General features: G+C 50.8%; 1 protein-coding gene across 2 annotated transcripts in view; it reads left to right on the top strand.

Annotated features, from left to right (window-relative positions):
- LOC119133245 (protocadherin Fat 3) overlaps window positions 1-16,643 on the top strand; it is a 44,854-nt gene that overhangs the window by 15,865 nt on the left and 12,346 nt on the right. For both annotated transcript variants that reach the window (XR_005100096.1, XM_037268853.1), the window contains exons 11-36: window positions 669-805; window positions 878-1,153; window positions 1,224-1,434; window positions 1,536-1,750; window positions 1,822-1,980; window positions 2,125-2,246; window positions 2,315-2,497; window positions 2,574-2,688; window positions 2,756-3,022; window positions 3,112-3,462; window positions 3,579-3,752; window positions 3,855-4,385; window positions 5,056-5,420; window positions 5,600-5,753; window positions 6,214-6,321; window positions 6,389-6,572; window positions 6,717-6,937; window positions 7,148-7,600; window positions 7,716-7,850; window positions 7,925-8,270; window positions 9,085-9,281; window positions 9,850-10,003; window positions 10,179-10,591; window positions 15,911-16,124; window positions 16,213-16,427; window positions 16,501-16,638. Coding sequence is in view for 1 of the 2 variants with exons in the window: in XM_037268853.1 (XP_037124748.1) it covers window positions 669-805; window positions 878-1,153; window positions 1,224-1,434; window positions 1,536-1,750; window positions 1,822-1,980; window positions 2,125-2,246; window positions 2,315-2,497; window positions 2,574-2,688; window positions 2,756-3,022; window positions 3,112-3,462; window positions 3,579-3,752; window positions 3,855-4,385; window positions 5,056-5,420; window positions 5,600-5,753; window positions 6,214-6,321; window positions 6,389-6,572; window positions 6,717-6,937; window positions 7,148-7,600; window positions 7,716-7,850; window positions 7,925-8,270; window positions 9,085-9,281; window positions 9,850-10,003; window positions 10,179-10,591; window positions 15,911-16,124; window positions 16,213-16,427; window positions 16,501-16,638 (6,038 nt within the window). In the remaining variant the exon portion in view is untranslated. The remainder of the gene's footprint in view (window positions 1-668; window positions 806-877; window positions 1,154-1,223; window positions 1,435-1,535; window positions 1,751-1,821; window positions 1,981-2,124; window positions 2,247-2,314; window positions 2,498-2,573; window positions 2,689-2,755; window positions 3,023-3,111; window positions 3,463-3,578; window positions 3,753-3,854; window positions 4,386-5,055; window positions 5,421-5,599; window positions 5,754-6,213; window positions 6,322-6,388; window positions 6,573-6,716; window positions 6,938-7,147; window positions 7,601-7,715; window positions 7,851-7,924; window positions 8,271-9,084; window positions 9,282-9,849; window positions 10,004-10,178; window positions 10,592-15,910; window positions 16,125-16,212; window positions 16,428-16,500; window positions 16,639-16,643) is intronic.

Raw genomic sequence — 16,643 nt, 5'->3', positions numbered from 1 at the left:
TCAAACTCCAAGATGGATAGAATCAAACTGAATTTTTTAAATCACTGAATGACAAAATATTGTAACCGCTTCACATCGGTGTTGCATGAAGTCAGCTCGACTCATTCTGACAGTCACCTCACGATTGTGGTGTGCGTCAAAACGCTTCTTTGAAGATATCTCTTTTCGGTAATACTCCCAGACAGCCAACCCCCGAGTGTAATATTGACCATCTTCTCCTGAGGGAGGAAGCAACAACAAAGACCCCCCCACCCCACCACCGAAAAAAATAAAAAAGTAAGCCAATCACTGCAGTAGGCATCAGTATTCATGTGCTTGCGCGTGAAGCCCGAGCCCTCAGATATGTGCGGGGATGAGAGTGAGGATGGCCTTGAATAGCTAAGCTACATCAGTTCTGTCTCTCGCTCTCTCTGTGTGACTTTAATCAAACATGAAGCCTATAAACTGTACGCTGGCCTAGGCCGCGAGGTGGCCGGTGTTCGGCGAGCGATAAGGCAGATGTTGGCGAGGTCGCTAACGGCTGCCGGGCGGCACGTTGTCGCGTTTCACTTCACTTTACTGCGCTCGACTGCCGGGCCCAGATGGCCACAATAATTGCACGGTGAGGTCGAGACGCGAATGCTAACATGCTTACATGTGTTTGTGTGTCTTTGCGTGTGCGCGCGCAGGTAGTTTCGATATGCAGTTTGACCTCCAAGTGGGCGTGGCCACCCTGGTGGTGGCCAAGCCGCTGGACGCCGAAATGCAGGCCTTCTACAACATGACGGTGCAGGTGACAGACGGCACCAATGTTGCCACCACACAGGTACACACTGAAGGGAACCTGCATGGGGGGTGGAATTTATTTATTTTAGAACATGTCGCTGTGCCGCTTCAGGTATTCATCCGGGTCCAGGACAGCAACGACAACCCTCCGGCGTTCTCGCAACCGGCCTACGACGTCAGCGTTTCCGAGGACGTGGCGGTGGACACGGAGCTGCTGCGCCTTCGTGCGTCCGACATGGACGAGCGCAGCCGTCTCACCTTCTCCATCTATGGCAGCGTGGACCCGGCTAGCATGCGCTTATTCCGGCTCAGCCCGAGCACGGGGGCGCTCTACACGGCCGACCAGCTGGATTACGAGGCCCGGACGCAGCACATCCTCACGGTCATGGTGGGCTCCTGGCATCGGTGTTAGTCTCCCTGATTTGATCTTGTTCATCATACCTTGCGGTCTGCTTCAGGTCAAAGACCAGGAGTTTCCATTCAACCGGGACCTGGCTCGAATCCTGGTGGCGGTCGAGGATGCCAACGACAACGTCCCCTACTTCACCAGCACGGTTTACGATGCTGTCGCTTTTGAATCGTCCCCCGTCGGTACATCGGTCTTGCAAGTCACAGCGCTGGACAAGGACAATGGCGTTAATGGGCAACTCACCTTTACTATACAAGCAGGTTGGGATTAGTTTTAGTTTGCCTTATTGGTTTTCATCTCGCTGTGTAGTATACAAAGTATCGTATAGTATACACTATTGTATACGTGTTTGATTCCTTAGGCAATACGGGCGGCGTATTCGGCATCAATAACAACACAGGCCTCATCTTCATCGCCAAGGACGGGGACATCACTTCTGTGGGCTTTTACACACTCACCATACGAGTCACCGACGGCGGCTTTCCACGTCTAATGGCCACCGCTTCCGCCCGTGTATCTGTGACGCTGTCCGACTTATCCAGACCCAAATTCTCCCAAAATGAGTACCAGGCCGAGGTAACGCACGGTGGGATGTGGGAGACCCGCAAAATGATAACGAGAGATAATGAGATTTGTCGTCGTTGCAGATCATGGAAAACGGCACGGCCGGAGCTTACGTGACCACCGTTAGTGCCTTGAGCCGCTCTGCACTTGTTTATGACATCACCAGGGGCAACGAGGAAAGGTCCTTCTTCATTAATCACCACACGGGTGTCATCAGCACGCGCAAACGCTTCGACTTTGAGGTCAGTTCATACTTTGTGGACTCGTTTGATGAAGTGCATATGCCATTTTGTGGGTTAGCCTTCTCAAAATTATATTGGAAATTCAGAGGAAAAAATATGGATTTTTTTTGTTGGTATGTAATCTTGTGTCTTTGTTTTGGTCAGAAAATGGCCTCCTACTTCCTGATGGTTCGCGCCTCCAGCATGGCGGGCACAGAGGCCACTGCCGCAGTTGTGGTTCAAGTGGGCGACGTCAACGACAATGCGCCTGTCTTCCAGCAATTAAGGTCTCAAAACCCGTCAGGCACATTGTAGAGTGGAAAGCCTAACCCGGCTGCCGGACCTCCTGCGGCAGGTACGCGGGGGCCATCAGCGAGGCGGCGCCGGTCAACAGCGTGGTCCTGGGGGACGACGGCAACCCGCTAGTCATCCGGGCGACAGATGCCGACCGCAATCACAACGCCCTGCTGGTGTTCCAGATCATAGACGAGACTGCTCGCATGTTCTTCAGCGTGGACCCTGGGACCGGATCCATCCGGTAGGTGCCGAGTTTTTGGACATGGAGTCCCCAAAGCCAGTTTAAAAAAGGTCTCAAGAATCTTTTTTTTTTTAAGGACCATTGCCAGTGTGGATTATGAGACCTTCCCCGAGTTTGTCTTCAGGGTTCACGTCAGAGACAGTGGACAGCCGCCGCAAAGTGCCGAGCGTCCTGCTGAGGTGCTTATCAAGGTGAGTGGCCCTTCTGCGTACGTCTTTGCCTTCTCTTCATCTTCACTCACTGTTGTGTGAATTTCAGGTGATCAACATCAATGACTCGCCGCCCAGATTCTCTCAGGACATGTACGAGAGTATCCTCCTGCTGCCCACCTACCCCGGAGTGGAGGTCCTCCGCGTGGAAGCCTTCGATCCGGACGTAAGCTCGGACCCTGAGCGCAAGACTCCCCAACTTGTCTACTCGCTGGTGGACCGCAACATGGAGCACTTCTCAGTGGAGCGTGCCAGCGGCGTGGTAACGGTCATCAATCAGAACCTCAGCAACGACCGTTATCGATTCAACGTGAAGGTCGGCCAATCGACGCTTCATTAGGCGCAAGCTAATAGCTACAAAATGGCCGCGAACACGCTCCGCTTGTCCGTGTTTCCGCGCTGCAGGTTTGGGACGGTCGTTTCTCCAGCGCGGCGTTGGTCACAGTGCTCATCCGCCAAACCGTCAACAGCGGCCTCTCCTTCGCCGTCCCCTTTTACACCGCCACGGTACGAGAGAACACCCGCAACGCCGGCGTCCTGGCCGTGGTCAACGCCGTCGGCCAGCGCCTCAACGAGCCTCTGAGATTCACGCTGCTCAACCCCGGCGGGCTCTTCGCCGTGAGGCCCACCTGCGGGGCCTTGCTTACTGTCGGCGTCCCCTTTGACCGGGAGGAGCGGGACAGCTACGAGCTGGTGGTGGAGGTCCGCAGAGAGGAGGAAGTGCTGAAGGTGGCCAGAGTCACAGTCAGAGTGCAGGTAAGAATAACATCTCAGCAAACCCGCAAAATCAAGTCTCAATAAGAGAAAGTCAGTCATTTTAATTTGAAGCGGCCATTTTGGGGTCATTTCCACAAGCCTTCCACTGCTTCCAGGTTGAGGACGACAACGATAACGCCCCCGAGTTTGTCAACCTCCCATACTACGCCACTGTGCGGGTGGAAGCGGAACCCGGCTCGTCCGTTTTCACGGTGACTGCCACCGACCGAGACTTGGGCGTGAATGCTCAGGTGACCTACCGCCTGAAGGAGCCACACAGGAACTTTCAGGTAGCAATGCAATGCAGCACAATACAAATAGAAAAAAAACTAGATTTTTTTGCAGAAGGACTTCAGTTGCCATGCATGTGAATAGCGTAACATAACCTGCAGGTGAACCCAGTGACGGGTGAGCTGACGTTGACGCGAGCCTTCGAGGCCGACCTGTCTAACGCCGAGTTCAAGGTGGCGGTGGTGGCGTCGGACGGCGGCGCCCCCCCTTTGTCCAGTGAGGTGGAGCTTCCTGTTAGCGTGCTGAACCGAGCCATGCCGCTCTTCGACAAGCCCTTTTACGGTGTCACCGTGCCCGAGGACGTGGCCGTGTCCACTTCGCTGCTGAGCATCAACGCCAGCAGCCCAACGGGGCAGCCCATCGTTTTCACCCTGGCCGGCGGTGACCCGTCGCGGCAGTTCGACATCGGCTTCGACACGGGCGCCGTCAGCGTGCTGTACCCGCTGGACTACGAGACGGCGCCGTACTACCGCCTCACGGTCAGGGCCACCGACACGCTGACGGGCGCCAGGTCCGAGGTGGACGTGGACGTGGTGGTGCAGGACGTCAACGACAACGCGCCCGTCTTCCAGAAGCCGGCGTACTCGGCCGTGCTGCCTGAGAACGCCATGATCGGAACCAGTGTCCTGCAGGTGCACAATGTCAATTTTCAACATGGAAGCAAAAATATTGTGATGTCGTGAGTTTTTTCATCTTGGAAAAAGTTTCATCTTGTAAATTATTTCCCCAACAGAAATTTCATCTCAAATATTTACGACTTTATACCGGCCCAAAAATATCGGTCTATTGATTTTGAACTTGGATGATTTAGTCACCGCGTTATTCCAAAGCAGTGTAAATTTCCCCGAATTTCCCTGAGAAAGCATCTGACCTTTGCCGAATACCAGAGCCCACTGTGGAAACATTTACTCACGGCGAGGTGTAATTAAACTGTCTGGACTCACAGAGACGATGTAATTATAACGGACCACGTCATAAATCATCAACGAGAAAGCTCATTATTACTCTTGTTGTCACAGAGAGCATTTGCTCAATTGAGCATTTCTTCCACCCACTAAAAATCTGCTTTGTCTTTCCTGATCCATCAAGAACGACATTGATTTTTTGGGGAGATCAGGGCCAGAGTTATTGCAGCTATACATTTCTGCCAGTCCACTTGTAGTCGGTGCTGATAAATCTCGTCGGGGCAGCACCTGCATCACATTTGACGATGTTTGGGCAATTTCTAACCTTGTGGAGTTGAATGTTTTTTCATCGTTTTACATTTTGCTGATCAAAACCGTCGTCTGCGGATGGTCTCAGGTATCTGCTCAGGATCAAGACTCGGACAAGAACTCCAGGGTGAGCTACGAGATGGTGTCGGACATCCACAACAGCAGCGACTACTTCCACGTGGAGCGCGACAGCGGCCTGCTGCTGACGGCGCGGCTGCTGGACTACGAGCGCAGGCCGCGCTTCAACTTTGTGGTGCGCGCGACGGACGGCGGCGAGCCGGCGCTCAGCAGCGACGTCAGCGTCACGGTGGGCGTGGCCGACACCAACGACAACCCGCCCGACTTTAGCCAGACGCTCTACGAGGCCTTCGTCAGCCAGCTGGCGCCACCGGGACACTTTGTCACCTGCGTTCAGGCCTCGGACGCCGACATGGGCGACACTCAGAGGCTCAGGTCAGTTGGAAGATCAAGTGGGTCGAAAAATTCCCCTTTCATGACTGGAGGCCGAGGAAAAAAAATCTTCAATAAAGAAACTTCTTCCCTTGAAAATCGATTGTCTGTGGCCCGAGTTTTAGTGATCTTTGTGGTGCAATTATCAAGTGAGAGTTATTGACTCGCCATCCTTTCCCCAGGTACAGCATCCTGTCTGGGAACGAGCGCATGACATTCTCCATGGAGGCGGAGAGGGGCATTCTGCGTCTATCTAACAAGAGGCGACAAGGCATGAAGCTGTCGTATCATCTCAACGTCTCCGTGTCTGACGGCGTCTTCACCAACACGGCTCAGGTGACGCCGCCGTCCCGACCCGCTCGTTCCCTCAATTAGTCCACGCCCGGCGTCTGACGAGCGGCTCGGCCCCAGTCCTCCGAGGTTAATGTGTGTTCGCGTCACGTCGGATTTACTGATGAGAGCGGCTACCGAGTGGAACGCTCCGTCTCGTAGTTTTTACTCCGTCAGCTGTTTTGTAATTGCTTATATTAAGCGTGAACACGTCTCGAATCGCAACAAGGGCCACAACGGTGCTCCACTGCAGCGATCGCCCCACCCCCCCAAAAAAGTGTAAAATGTCCAGCGCAGATGCGTTTCGTGATGTGACAATATACATCATTAGGTGATATTATATAGTCATAGAACCATATTCTAGTGACATTGTAGCATGATAAAGCCAACTGACATATTGATATCGCAGTTAGCATCCGCATCGATACATGCTCAGCATTTTGCCAAACCTGCTGGGGTTGTACAGGTGGTGGTCTACGTGCTGGGAGCCAACCTGTACAGTCCGGTGTTCAGTCAGAGGTTCTATCTGGCAGAAGTCCCAGAGAATGCACCGCCCGGGTCAAAGGTCACCCAGGTACGTTCATGTTGTGACTTCATCTTCTTTCGTGTTACCTGATCAATCTCTGCGTGTTGCCTTGCAGGTGCGCGCCACCGACGAGGACTCGGGTCTGTTCGGCCAGATCACTTACTCCTTCATCAACGACTTTGGGAAGACTCGCTTCGCCGTGGACGCCGACGGGCTCGTCACCACCGCGCAGAGGCTAGACCGAGAGGACCCTCTCAACAAAGACATCCTCCTTACTGTCATGGCACTGGATGGCGGAGGTACCACCAACCGCCATCATTGTGTCCAGATCTTTCTGATGATCCACTTTTAGTTCCAGCAAGTGTCAGCTCCATAAATTAGAGTCATCACGTTATCACTGCAGCATGAGCGCACGTGTCATCAGTCCGTATGTTGCGTTGCAGGCCGGGCGTCGTTCAGCACCGTGCGAGTGGTGCTGGCGGATGAGAACGACAACGCGCCACGCTTCCGGGCGGTGGAGTACCGCATGAGCATCAAGGCCGACGTGGGCAAAGGCTCCCTGGTCACGCAGATCCAGGCCAGCGACCCCGATGCCGGCGCCAACGGCAGGATCGTCTACTCGCTCTACAGCGAAGCGCGCTTGTCCCTGGTTGACGTCCTGGAGGTCAGCCCCAATTAGCAGCTAATGTACACAGTTATTCATATCGATGATGTCACAAGCCCCTCCTGATTTCCATCTGTTAGCGCTACACTTTAGTTCATTATGTCAGCAAATAATGATTGAGTGGCCTGTCGAGCGAATGGCAACGGAATGAAAACAGGAAGTGACATACATACCTTGTTCACTGGAGCAATCAAAGTCCTTTGTTACCAGGTGGAGTCGGACAGCGGCTGGATGATGACCAAGAGCTCCGTGTTCCACCTCCAGGGGACGGTGCTGTCTTTCTTCGTCAAAGCCACCGACTGCGGCTCGCCGGCCAAACACTCGCTGGTGTCGGCCTTCATCCATGTGGTGCCCCCCGCCGCCTTCATCCCGTCCTTCAGCCAGCCCCAGTACTCCTTCACCGTCCCCGAGGACACGCCAGTCGGCACGGCGCTGGGCTCCGTCTACATGGGCCCGGGCCAGAGCGCCACCTTCTCCGCCGTAGCCGGGGAGACGGCCGACAGCAACCGAGGCGGCACGTTCCTGGTGGAGGCCGACACGGGGCTGGTTCGCCTGGTCAAGCCCATGGACTACGAGCAGGTGCCCGTCTACCGCTTCAAGGTGGCCGCCGCCACCCGCAGGGACCTCATCGAGGCCATCGTCAGCGTGGACGTGGAAGTCAAGGTCGGTGGTGAGAACGCTGGATAACGGATTTTTCATGTTGTAACAAAATGGAGGTATAGCAAGGTCACAACCAAAAGGATTACAACCGGGAAAAAACTTCTGTGCACCGGGGCAGGTAATGGACGTGAACGACAACGAGCCGACCTTCGAGACAGACACGTACGTGGCCACGGTGATGGAGGGCATGCCGGTCGGCACCAGGGTGGTCCAAGTGCGAGCGCTGGACCCCGACTGGGGCTCCAACGGTCAGGTGGGTCACCGACGCGTGACGGCTGTAATAGATCAAATCGAGGTTGCACTTTATGCATGTCGACGTTCCCGCAGGTGACGTACAGCCTGGAAGAGGTGTCGTCGGGCGTCAAGTCCGCCTTCTCCATCGACAGCAAGACGGGCTGGCTCACTACCGCCGTCGACATGGACCACGAGATGCGCTCCAGCTACAGCTTCCGTGTGCTGGCGTCCGACCTGGGCGAGTCGCGCTCGCTGTGGTCCGGCGCCACCGTCACGGTGGCCGTGTCGGACGTCAACGACAACCCGCCGCGCTTCCAGCGGGAGCGGTACCGCGGTGCCGTCAAGGAAAGCGACCCGCCCGGCGAGGTGGTGGCCGTGCTCAAGACCAGCGACGATGACGGGACCGACCAGAACCGCATGGTCAGCTTTTACATTACAGGTGAGCCGCAAACTTTTCACACTTTGGTGAGATTCGTGACATAAAAACAACATCAGCATTTTCCAAATTAGGATGTTGTGCTTTACTACTTAAGTGTCTTCACGTATATCCAATTCATACAATTTCTATTTGCTTTGTGGTGAAAATCAATCATACAAAAAGCTTTCAAGTACTTCCATTCCTCTCATTTGTCCTCATTTGTAGCCGTCTAGCATTTTCTAGTTTGCTCATTAGATTTGGCGTTCATTTCTTGTATACCTGATTATTATGCCGTAGCGAGACGGATTCATTCGGATTAGGAGAAGTGAGTTTAAAACCCTTCCTGGGATCAAGCTGATGGGGCCGCGGCAGTCTTGTGAGACTTGTTGTTATTCATGGCGGGACGTGTTTTGTATTCCGGATGAAGGGCGGCGTCGCGCCACCTTGATTTCCTGCCATTTAGCGCACTCGCTGGCCTAATGGAGGCGCTATAATCAAAGGTCACTTGCCCAAATGCCGTGTACGCCTTGTCTCCACGTTGACACAGTCTGGACCTTTTTGATATCCGACGCCTAGTCTCTGATGTCTACAACAAAACTTAAGGTCAGAACCCCGTACTCAAAAATCGTACGTTAGCTACGTTGAAGACGTTGCGTTATCTTTGCACATGGCCAAACCCGGTGAACCGTGATTGGTCGTGACTGTGATTAATCCAAATGCTGTGTTTAGACTAGTCGGGCACATACAATATATTATCGTGAAGAAATGGTTTTACTTGATTTCCCCTTTAAGACCTGACAAAAATGGTCAGTTGTTGTGTTGGTGTGTGCATCAGGCGGTAACGTGGGCGGCGTGTTCGGTCTGGCGCTGGTGCAAGGCGAGTGGAAGGTGTACGTGAGCGGGCTGCTGGACCGCGAGCGTCAGGACCGCTACCTGCTCAACGTGACGGCCAGCGACGGCCTCTACGTGGCCCGCGCCGCCGTGGAGGTCACCGTCATGGACGCCAACGACAACAGCCCCGTCTGCAATCAGGTAGGTGAGGTGGCGCCAAAATGCCGGCCCATAACCGCTGTTCAATGTTCAATCTTTTCTTTCCTCGCACTGCATGATTGAGTTTGTGCTTCTCCAAACTGGGATAGAAAGACTTTGGCAGAGGTTGACGCTCCACTGAGCGCCATTCTAGTTTCCTATTCATTTGATATTTAATCAGTTCTCACCCCCAGGCATTTCCCCCATAATGCAAATCTTCCTCTGGGGCAATTTATGCTCCAAAAGACATTTATTTATGTAAACAATGTGCCTCATTACAGACAGGGGATGTTTTGCTGCTCTGGCATTTGCTGTCTCTACTCCTTACTTACAATCTTGAGTGCTTTAATTTTCGTTACAAACTTTGTCAACTCAGCCACTTGATATGTTTACAATGCATAAAAGGCCTGAGATTGATTGTGTGTGGTGGTGGTGGTGGGGTGGGGCATCGCGGAGGCCATTTTGGGATATGGTCGATGGAGAACATTTAACCTTGTTGGGTTAGCTTCTGTCAGCTGGGATAATGGATGTGTGTGTATGCATGTGTGTGTGGGGGGGGGGTGAATGGCAGGCAGTGTACAGCGCCTCGTTTCTGGAGGACGTGGCGGCCAACACGGGCGTGCTGAAGGTGGGCGCGTCCGACATCGACTCGGGCTCCAGCGCCGAGATCCAGTACTCGCTCTTTGGCATTGGCGTGGAAGACTTCTACATGGACGCCAACACTGGTAGCTTTGTCGCCATAACAAATGTTCTCTTGGTTGTATCAAAAGTTTGAAACCATTTGTGGGTTAAGTAGTAGTAAGTTAAGTTAGGTGTACTCAAAATTGTCTGTGATTTTTTCAAACAAAGTTAGGTGTACTGAAAGTTAAAAGTGTTCATCTTGTGTGTTTGCGTTTCAAGGCGAGCTTCGCACAGTGGCGCCCTTGGACCGCGAGAGCCGTCCCGCCTATAAGCTGATCGCCCAAGCCACGGACGGCGGCGGTCTCTTCTGCCGCTGCGACGTGTTGCTGAGGCTCCTGGATGTCAACGACAACGCGCCATCTTTCGCGACCTCGCGTTACGTGGCTAGCGTGTATGAGAACGCCGCGCCCAACACGCTACTCACGCAGCTGCAGGCCACCGACCCGGACCAAGGCCTCAACCGGACCATCGTCTACTCCCTGGTGGACTCTGCCGACGGCTTCTTCTCCATTGACCCGGTGTCCGGGGTAGTGGTCCTAGAGAAACCCCTGGACCGGGAGAGCCAAGACTCATACCGGCTGCGTGTTCGGGCCACAGACCAAGCTGGGCTGCAGGGGGCGCTCTTCTCGCAGGTTGGTGATCTAAAAAAACTAACCTGACTGCAAAAAAAAAGCAGACCTATCATGTGAAATGACTAATTATGAAGGCCGAAAGTTAAGTAAGTGTGCACTGAATTTTATTTAACGTACAGAATAGCTACTACTACTTTGTCACTACCGGTCTTGATCGTCGTGGTAACAAAAGACAAGAACTAATGAGCTTCTTACTTGTTGACCTTAGGGGGTTTTTGACCGGTTACGTGTCAGAAATCGTTCCGCGGACCGGCCTTTATATAAATAAATAATACATTTAGATAAATAAATGATACATTTATAAAATGCGCAAATATTTCTGACACGTAACTGGTCCGTGGCGCAAAAAAGATTGGGGACCAATGATCTATTCACTTGAGCTGCTCCATAAAACCATACTTTGGTACAATTTCATACAAGCCAGGGCTCAATAGTGTAGTGGTTAGTACTTTGGACTCTCACCCCCAGTGAACTGAGTTCAAATCCCAGTGGGACCTAAAATCTTTTATCATGGAAACATTTGCAAAACAGTTGCAAAACAGTTGCTCGTGTGCTGATCCATAAAAAAGGTTGGGGACCACTGATCTATACCACTTGAGCTGCTCCATAAAACCATACCTTGGTACAATTTCATTTAAAACATGCCAGGGCTCAATAGTGTAGTGGGTAGTACTCTGGACTCTCACCCCAGTAAACCGAGTTCAAATCCCAATGGGACCTAAAATCTTTTATCATGGAAAAATTTGCTACACAGTTGCTCGTGTGCTGATCTATAAAAAAGGTTGGGGACCACTGAACTATACTAGTGAGCTGCTCCCTAAAACCATACCTTGGTAAACGTTCATATACTACAAGCCAGGTCTCCATAGTGTAGTGGTTAGTCCTCTGGACTCTCACCCCAGCAACCTGAGTTCAAATCCCAGTGGGATCTAAAATATTTTATCACTGAAAAATTTACAACACAGTTGCTCGTGTGCTGAGCCATAAAAAAGGTTGGGGACCACTGATCTCTACTAGTCACTTGAGCTGCTCTATAAAACCATACCTTGGTACAATTTCATGTAATACAAGCCAGGGCTCCACAGTGTAGTGGTTAGTGCTCTGGACTCTCACCCCAGTAAACCGGGTTCAAATCCCAGTGGTCCATAAAATCTTTTATCATGGAAATATTTGCTACACAGTTGCTCGTGTGCTGATCTATAAAAAAGGTTGGGGACCACTGAACTATACTATTCACTTGTGAGCTGCTCCCTAAAACCATACCTTGGTAATGGTTCATTTACTACAAGCCAGGTCTCCATAGTGTAGTGGTTAGTGCTCTGGACTCTCACCCCAGTAAACTGGGTTCAAATCCCAATGGGACCTAAAATCTTTTATCATGGAAAAATTTGCTACACAGTTGCTCGTGTGCTGATCTATAAAAAAGGTTGGGGACCACTGAACTATACTATTCACTTGTGAGCTGCTCCCTAAAACCATACCTTGGTAATGGTTCATTTACTACAAGCCAGGTCTCCATAGTGTAGTGGTTAGTGCTCTGGACTCTCACCCCAGTAAACCGAGTTCAAATCCCAGTGGGACCTAAAATCTTTTATCATAGAAACATTTGCAACACAGTTGCTTGTGTGCTGAGCCATAAAACCATACACCTCCCTAAAGCTTAGGCCTAGGGTGAGGGCTAGAGGTGGGGTTAGGGCTGGAGTTAGGTTTAGGGTTGGCTCTAGGGTTAGGTTTGGATCTAGGGTTGGTCCTAGGGTTAGGGTTGGATCTAGGGTTAGGGTTGGGGTTAGGGTTAGGGTTAGGGTTGGATCTAGGGTTAGGGTTGGGCCTAGGGTTAGGGTTGGATCTAGGGTTAGGGTTAGGGTTGGATCTAGGGGTAGGGATAGGGTTGAGCCTAGGGTTAGGGTTAGGGTTAGGGTTAGAGCTAGGGTTAGGGTTAGGGTTTGAGCTAGGGTTAGGGTTAGGGTTAGCGCTAGGGTTAGAGCTAGTGTTAGCTAACCCTAGCTCTAACACTAACTGCTTTATATGACAATATGTGGAGGTACACCTCATGGACAGTTCAATAGTTCAATCTACACGAGGTAAAAAAATAAAAATAAATAAATAAATAAAGGGTTAATTGCATAATAAAAGCACAGTTATGTACATTCTCAAACCTGGGATCGAACCAAGTTCTTACCGAGCAAGAGCCCGTGTCATTATCCAGTCGGCTATTTCAACCTGGCAGCCCAAGGTCGTCTGCACTGTTTTGTACTAGTGATGTGCATTCCAGTTCTCAAGTGAACTGAAGCTTTAGAATCGCTTCACTCAAAATATTTGTTCAAAAGAATCGTTCACCGAATCGTTCACTACACTTTATTTATTTATTCTTTTTTCTTTTACCTCGTGTAGTGTACCTATTGTAGTGTCCATGAGGTGTACCTAATTACAGGCCACTTCAATAGGGAAAAAGCTTAAGTGAAAGTGAAAAGTGCCACACCCGCCCTCACCCCCACCTCCTGATTGGCTGTTTGATCTGTGACGTCACTTGGACACTCCATTAGGTACACTGCCATTTTCAAGTGTACCTATTAACAGGCCACTTTATTAGTGAAATATCATGGTCAAAGGTCACAGATGTCAAGCTCTAGTCCTCGGGGCCGGATTCCAACATGTTTTCCAAGATTCCCTCGTTAAGTGCACCTGCGTGAAAAGTTTTTGGTCACTTTCACGTTCTACAGGAGCTAAAACTTTTCACGCAGGTGCACTTAACGAGGGAATCACATGGCCACTCCATTAGGTACACCGCCATTTTCAAGTGTACCTAATAACAGGCCACTTTATTAGGGAAATATCATGGTCAAAGGTCACAGGTGTCAAGCTTTAGTCCTCGCGGCCGCATTCCAACATGTTTTCCAAGAGTCCCTCGTTAAGTGCACCTGCGTGAAAAGTTTTTGGTCACTTTCACGTTCTACAGGAGCTAAAACTTTTCACGCAGGTGCACTTAACGAGGGAATCACACAGACACTCCATTAGGTACACCGCCATTTCCAAGTGTACCTAATAACAGGCCACTTTATTAGGGAAATATCATGGTCAAAGGTCACAGGTGTCAAGCTCTAGTCCTCGGGGCCGCGTTCCAACATGTTTTCCAAGTGACCCTCGTTAAGTGCACCTGCGTGAAAAGTTTTAGCTCCTTTCACGTTCTGCAGCAGCTAAAACTTTTCACGCAGGTGCACTTAACGAGGGAATCACACGGACACTCCATTAGGTACACCGCCATTTTCAAGTGTACCTAATAACAGGCCACTTTATTAGGGAAATATCATGGTCAAAGGTCACAGGTGTCAAGCTCTAGTCCTCGGGGCCGCGTTCCAACATGTTTTCCAAGTGACCCTCGTTAAGTGCACCTGCGTGAAAAGTTTTAGCTCCTTTCACGTTCTGCAGGAGCTAAAACTTTTCACGCAGGTGCACTTAACGAGGGAATCACACGGACACTCCATTAGGTACACCGCCATTTTCAAGTGTACCTAATAACAGGCCACTTTATTAGGGAAATATCATGGTCAAAGGTCACAGGTGTCAAGCTCTAGTCCTCGGGGCCGCGTTCCAACATGTTTTCCAAGTGACCCTCGTTAAGTGCACCTGCGTGAAAAGTTTTAGCTCCTTTCACGTTCTGCAGGAGCTAAAACTTTTCACGCAGGTGCACTTAACGAGGGAAACACACAGACACTCCATTAGGTACACCGCCATTTACAAGTGTACCTAATAACAGGCCACTTTATTAGGGAAATATCATGGTCAAATGGTCAAACGAGGGAATCACATGGACTCTCTACCCAATGGAACCCTCACTTACGTTACATGGAATATATATGGTTTTATGGAGCAGCTCACAAGCAAATAGTTATAATGGTTATTTGGGGGAGCACACGAGCAACTGTGTAGCAAGTTTTTCCATGATAAAAGACTTTAGGTCCCACTGGGATGTGAACTCGGTTTACTGGGGTGAGAGTCCAGAGTACTAACCACTACACTATTGAGCCCTGGCTTGTACTAGATGAAATTGTACCAAGGTATGGTTTTATGGAGCAGCTCACAAGTGGTAAAGATTAGTGGTCCCCAACCTTTTTTATGGCTCAGCACACAAGCAACTGTGTTGCAAATGTTTCCATGATAAAAGACTTTAGGTCCCACTGGGATTTGAACTCGGTGCACTGGAGTGAAAGTCCAGAGCACTAACCACTACACTGTGGAGCCCTGGCTTGTATTACATGAAATTGTACCAAGGTATGGTTTTATGGAGCAGCTCAAGTGACTCGTAGAGATCAGTGGTCCCCAACCTTTTTTATGGCTCAGCACACAAGCAACTGTGTTGCAAATGTTTCCATGATAAAAGATTTTAGGTCCCACTGGGATTTGAACTCGGTGCACTGGGGTGAAAGTCCAGAGCACTAACCACTACACTGTGGAGCCCTGGCTTGTATTACATGAAATTGTACCAAGGTATGGTTTTATGGAGCAGCTCACAAGTGGTACAGATCAGTGGTCCCCAACCTTTTTTATGGCTCAGCACACAAGCAACTGTGTTGCAAATGTTTCCATGATAAAAGATTTTAGGTTCCACTGGGATTTGAACTCGGTGCACTGGGGTGAAAGTCCAGAGTACTAACCACTACACTATTGAGCCCTGGCTTGTACTATATGAAATTTTACCAAGGTATGGTTTTATGGAGCAGCTCACAAGTGAATTGTATCGATCAGTGGTCCCCAACCTTTTTTATGGATCAGCACACGAGTAACTGTGTTGTAAATTTTTCAATGATAAAATATTTCATGGACCACTGGGATTTGAACACGGTTTACTGGGGTGAGAGTCCAGAGTACTAACTACTACACTATTGAGCCCTGGTTTGTAGTATATGAACGTTTACCAAGGTATGGTTTTAGGGAGCAGCTCACAAGTGGGATAGATCAGTTGTCCCCAACCTTTTTTTATGGATCAGCACACGAGCAACTGTGTTGCAAATTTTTCCATGATAAAATATTTTAGGTCCCACTGGGAGATTAAGGAGGCCACCTTGAGATGTGCCGCGAGGAGACGCGATAACAAGCCATGTAGATTTTAATTAAGATCAATGCTTATCCCATGAGCACCCAGATGCAAAGATGATGAGAGGTGACAGCTGAGGGGCCAGCGGCTCTCTGGCACCTACTGGTGGAAAAAATACAGTACATGAAGACACACAAAGAGACATTTACACAAACAAGTCTGTTAGCCGTGTTAGCTTCACCAAGTAATGTGAACCACCCTAACTCATTCCAACTTGCGTCCACCAGGTCGAATTAACCGTGCTAGTCCTGGACGTGAACGACAACGCGCCGGTGTTCCAGAGGCGGGACTACACTGTCACCGTGCCCGAGGATGTTGCGGTGGGCGCTGAAGTGTTGCGGGTGCTGGCCACCAGCGCCGACATCGGGCCCAATGCCGAGATCTCCTACCGAATCCGCTCGGGCAACGAGATGGCCAAGTTCTCTATTGACATGGTTCTAGGTGAGCTTTCTGGTTTGAATGTGGAGATCTCGATGTGCAATCGGAAGGTGCTTGGATCCAAAGAACCTAACACATAACTCGCTCCTAGGCTCCATTTCCGTGGCCGGTGAGCTGGACTTTGAGGTGTGCAAGGACTACTACCTGACAGTGGAGGCCTGGGACGGCGGCAGCCCGCCCCTCAGTGCCGCCACCGTGGTCACTGTTCAGCTGATGGATGTCAACGACAACGCCCCGGTCTTCAGCCGGGACGTCTACAACGTCCTGATCAGCGAGGACACGCCGGTTGGCCAGTCCGTAACCAGGGTAGTCTGATTAGTTCATTAATGGCGCCGTTAGCTGGAATCGTAATTACTGAAGGGATGTGTGCTTTTTAAAGGTGCTGGCGGAGGACTTGGATAGCCAAGTTAACGGACGCATCACCTACTCCATCCTGAAAGGCGACCGGAGTAACCACTTCTGGATCGACCCGGTGACAGGCCTGCTCAAAGTCAATAAGCGTCTGGACCGCGAGCTGGTAAA

This window comes from Syngnathus acus, chromosome 14 (assembly GCF_901709675.1).
Source record: "Syngnathus acus chromosome 14, fSynAcu1.2, whole genome shotgun sequence".
In the NCBI taxonomy this organism is placed as follows: Eukaryota; Metazoa; Chordata; class Actinopteri; order Syngnathiformes; family Syngnathidae; genus Syngnathus; species Syngnathus acus.
This window is presented reverse-complemented; position numbering and strand designations above follow the sequence as displayed.